Source organism: Rhea americana, unplaced genomic scaffold (assembly GCF_003343005.1).
Source record: "Rhea americana isolate MKP2758 unplaced genomic scaffold, rheAme1 scaffold_71, whole genome shotgun sequence".
Lineage (NCBI taxonomy): Eukaryota > Metazoa > Chordata > Aves > Rheiformes > Rheidae > Rhea > Rhea americana.
Window position 1 is genome coordinate 3828874 of NW_028186879.1, and position 4829 is coordinate 3833702.

The following is a 4829-nucleotide window of genomic DNA, read 5'->3' on the forward strand; positions in this document are numbered from 1 at the left end:
AAAAACATTCTTCTGCTGTGACACGTACAAAACAAAATTAGGGAGAAGGGGTCTTGATCACTTCTGTCATGCTGTTCAGCTTGATTTCTTTTTCTCCTATTTCGTCTCTACCCATCTTTTATTTTACATGCTTTTCTACTTAAGCATGTAAGCTAAAAAATACATATATATATGGAGCAGGGGCTCTCTTTCTTTTTGCATTTGTAGGAATCCTGGACACCTTGTCTAGGAACATGTCTCCAAGCTTTACAGTAATACAGATAATTTACACTTTAATGACTGTATTAGTCTAGTGATGTGACAATGATCCTGAAACTTGTAAACAAAAATAAATCTTTGAGATAAAAATATTTTTATTTGCATAGTGTATTGTATGATTGTAGTATTATGCTGAGTTAAACATGATTCACATGCTGGATAGTAGGTTAATAGCCCTATTTTGATGGAGAGGAAAATTGAGGTRTGGAGACAGAGTGAATCAGCAACAGGATCAATATTAGACCTGTCTTTAGATAAGACCTATCCTCTGATATTCAGACTGTTGTATTCAGCAATTTAATATTTCAAACCCTGGTACTTAAAACAGTAAGTGTAAAGTCACTATATGAAACCAAATACAAATGCTGTTGGCTCTGTATAGTAATTAATCGGAAGTTAATTGTTTGTCACTAAAGCTTAAGTGGATTCCATATCTATCAATTAACTAAATGTAAATTATAAAAAATTGTTTATCTTTGCACAGATAGGCATGTCTAAACTTCGGTATTTTAAGCAGCTTTAGCGTTATACAATGTTTAGTTCACAAGTTAAAAGTAGCTCAGTTGTTTCGAAAGGCAGTTTAGAAAAAAGCCCTTTACTTTTTTTTTTTTTTCTTTTAGCATTATTGCAGGGCAGATGGTTCAGATTCTGGTGTTTAACCATCCCCGTTATGCAGTCTCTATCTTTAGCTTGTACGCTCTATTTTGACGCTATCGCATCTTTGTGTTTGTTCAGGCTTTTCATTTGAGGCGGTATTTCAAAGGAAAACACTGGAATTTTCCTTCCAAAGGCGAGGGGGGGGGAATACTTTCACCTTGTAGAAAGGACATGTTCCTATTTTAAAAAAAGGAATAGAAAGAAAAAAATGAAGCCTCCTCTTGGCAGGCGGCCCAGCAGTACTATCAGCGCGATCTAGCAGCTTGGCAGCTTTGCGTGTTGCCCTGTTCCCCGGGAGAATTAGAGGGAAGCTGTTCTCCGCCTTTTCAAGGCTGCCAGGGCAGGGAATACTTTGATCCTTCAGGGTAAYGTTAGAGTAGTTCTCCTCCCAGGTACTAAATGTGACAAAGCACAGTTAATTTATTTGTCTTTTGTATAAACATAGAATGTTTTCAGTAAAAATCCAAAGATTTAGTGCAGGCCTTCTATTAGGACCAAATAAAACTAACTCTCTCGATCAGACGTGAACATTGATGAGTCTCTTGATGGGGAATTTCACCTTCAGAGTCCTAAAAACAGAAGTAGGGACTTTATTTAATAATAATGAAAGAAACTTACTTTAAGCTATTTAACATGATGTTAGTCTACATTTTTTAATTTAAAATACCTGATTTTTCAAGTCTGGCTATATGTATGTAAATTATTTGCGAAACATTTTTTACTATTTTATTTCAGGCTTGATCTCATATGCAGAGTACCTGTTTTTGTTGACAATCCTTACAAGTAAGTATTACATGTTTAAAAAGCATATGCATAAATACTGAACTGCTAACAGCTTCCTAAGGACTTTTTTTGATAAATTCCTAAATTTTAATCCAACTTAACAAACTATTATATAGAGTGATAAGACATAGAAAAGCATCTAACTTTAATTGATTGCAACTTAGTTCCATAGTGTCATCACTGGTCAACAGTGTCACTTCAAAAATCTTGATGAACTCTGCACCACAGGATCAAGAGAGTCCTTCAAGATGCTTTGCAAGAAAGGGAAGACATTGGATAGGGGACCACACAGTAAGGAGAACAACAACAGTGGGGGAGGATAAAGTAATTTGTCTTCTGGATAATAGTTTTAGTCATTTTGGACCATGAGAGGTTAATATTTTAGCTCATGCTGTGATATAAAAAAAATTTGCAGTATATGAAAGGTTGTTTCCTATTATTTGTGTGCTTTRGTATGTAATGGATGATAGACAACAGGCTTCTACAGCATCCTTTTGTGTGATTCTTTTAAATCAGTTATTGCATTTCTCAGTTCTTGTTGGCTTTATTTCCTCTACGTATTTTGTATGTATTTCTTTCCCCCTCCTTTTCCTCCTTCCTTTTCTCTCAAGTGCTTTTTTTAAAACCTTTTTTGTTTTGTAATTTCAGTAGCCAAACTCTTGGCTCTCCTGAGCTAAGAAGCTGAAGCTCATGTGTTGCGGTGAGTGCGGAGGGGAAAGGTGTGGGCAGCCTCCGTASAAGTCAGCCCTGAACCTAAAGCCTGTTCTTGCAGTTCCATTCAGCTGTAATAGAGAGCGTGGCAGGAAAGCAGATGCTTTCAAAGGTGGTTTTAAAGGAAGCAGACTTGCTTTATCAGTGAACAGTTGGCATTTTTTGGCCTGTGTGTGGCAGTAATCTAGGATCTTCTAAGCTTCCTCATCTATGGTTAGTCCATCTCTGCAGTCTGCGCTGGCCACGTCCCTGTGCTGGTCTGATGAGCTGCGGGTGAAGCTGGAGTATTGAAAGATTTGGGGCAAGATGCGAGTGGGAGCGTTACGCAGTGGGGTCTGTAAACTAGTAGTGAGAGAGACTGGATGCACRTCCATGCAGCCCAACCAGGCATACTAGGTTTCGTAGTCTCAACAGAGAGAGCGAGGGAAGGAAGGAAGGAAACAGTTACTCTTACCCCAAAGCATAGCTGAGCCTTAGATGCCTGAACTTAATCACTTCCATGACTGCAAKGTCCATGTGAGGGCCTCAAACTGACAAGCTGTGCTTGCCGTAGCACTTCACCCTCTCCTGATGTAGCACCAATGAGTGATGTTAAGATACCGTCTCCAGAGAGCTGGGAGAGTGCGTCCAGTCTTAATAGCCTTTGATATACAACTTTTGTGTAATTTAGATAGTCCTTTTACAACTTAGGTCACTTCTCAGCGGAGCTGCATGGGTGCGCTCGACATGGCGTGAAGGGTAATCTCTTAAGAAACTTCAGCTAGTACAGAATATTACTTAGCACAAATATGCATGAATATAACCCATTTACCATATAAATATACTGTTTCCCCAGCCAGTAGTGACTGTCCAGGGCTACAGATAACTGAACATGAGCRTACCATGTTCAAGTGTTTTTTAAATCAGAAGTAATATAAGAGTGTAGCCCAGTCATAAAGCTGATTAAAAATTGTTGCAATAAAAAACTCCTTTAAAAAAATTACCTCGTTATAGCTTCAGAAAAATATAACCAAAGTTGCAGAAGTAGATGCCAAAGAATCTGTTTCTTTAAAAATCTCTGGTGGCTGAAAGTAAATTCATGCTGATTTATTGGTTTAAACAATTAGAGAACTGGAGCAATATCAGAGCATGTTGGTCCCTTTCTCCAAACAATCRAATAATGTTGTTTTTCAGGGAATTTACATAGGAATGTACTGAACTSAAAAAAACGAAGGGACCTTCCTGTGCAGGATGAAAATGCAGAGCTAATGTTGCTGCTTTAGCTGTAGCTAACATGGGGGTTATCATAAAGATCGATTTGAAAGCAAATGTTAGCAAGTATTAGTACCTCTATCTAGTAAATACATCAGTCAGCCCCCAGCTACGTAACCTTTTTCCCTTTCTAGTGAGAATTAATGTGAGATTTATTAAAATATTAATGGCTTATTTAAAGGAATTCTTCTAAATCACCAGCAGACCGATAAGCAAACCAGAACAGGATCACTCGATTTCCCGAGTCACGGTTCTAGTATTCTGTTGACCAGACCATGCTGCCTTGCATGTAACGGCAGCATCCGCATAACAACGCTGATCTTGAAAAATGTGTTTTTGTGGCAGACAAAGGCTTTATTTTGCCCATTGCAATCCCCTGTGCTCTGTGCTAGGTGCCTTATATCATCATTATCTATCTCCTTTCAGTGCAGTATTGAATTTCGTTCTCAGAAGTTGGTTAATGGAACCTCTGGTAAAGCCCTGCTTGGTGGATGGGCCCAGGAACTGAAACTGTCACCTTTGCTAAAAGCTTGCTCCAATTAGCCGTCACAAACCGTGACAGTTTGTCAAAGCAGGAACGGGTTGCAGGGGAAGCAAGCTGCAGGCACAGCTAAGGTGAAGTTCTTGTGTTCAGAGTTTGGAATTCTGCCTGATTCTAATTAAATACAAATATATCTGAGGTATTCTTTGAACTGTGTTTATTTTATGAATGCATACCATTGGTGTTGCATCATATCAGGTAAGTATGTCATCTCTGAACAGCATAAGCAGGCTTTAGGTACTATATTTTTCAGTAACAGCTTTCTTATCTGAAAATTTCAACACAGATGGTATAAATTTCTATTAAACACATCAATTACTTTTATTCTCTAAATATGCTATAGGATAGACTCTTCCTGCTTTTGCAGTAGTAACACAAAATTTAGAATTTCCATGGAGAGAAAGCCAGTTGCAGATCGCAATGGTATTTATAAAATATCATTACATCACAAAGTTGCTTAACAAAAAACTTTTAATTGGCTGCTGAAGATGTAAAAAATGTAAATATAACACTTTGTTTAACCATCTTCTTGTTCAGTTAAAAATCACTTAAAAAGAACAGGATATTTCTTAAGTTGTTTCCTTTGCTGAAAGGTTCTGTTTCTGCCACATTGTTAAAAGAAAAAAGA

The 4829-nt window shown here is 37.7% G+C and overlaps 1 protein-coding gene across 1 annotated transcript in view; it reads left to right on the plus strand.

Moving 5' to 3' along the window:
- The window catches only part of MICU2 (mitochondrial calcium uptake 2), a 166566-nt gene that overhangs the window by 122608 nt on the left and 39129 nt on the right, over positions 1 to 4829 (plus strand). The window contains exon 5 of the mRNA XM_085321809.1: positions 1651 to 1698. Coding sequence (XP_085177935.1) covers positions 1651 to 1698 — 48 coding nt within the window. The remainder of the gene's footprint in view (positions 1 to 1650; positions 1699 to 4829) is intronic.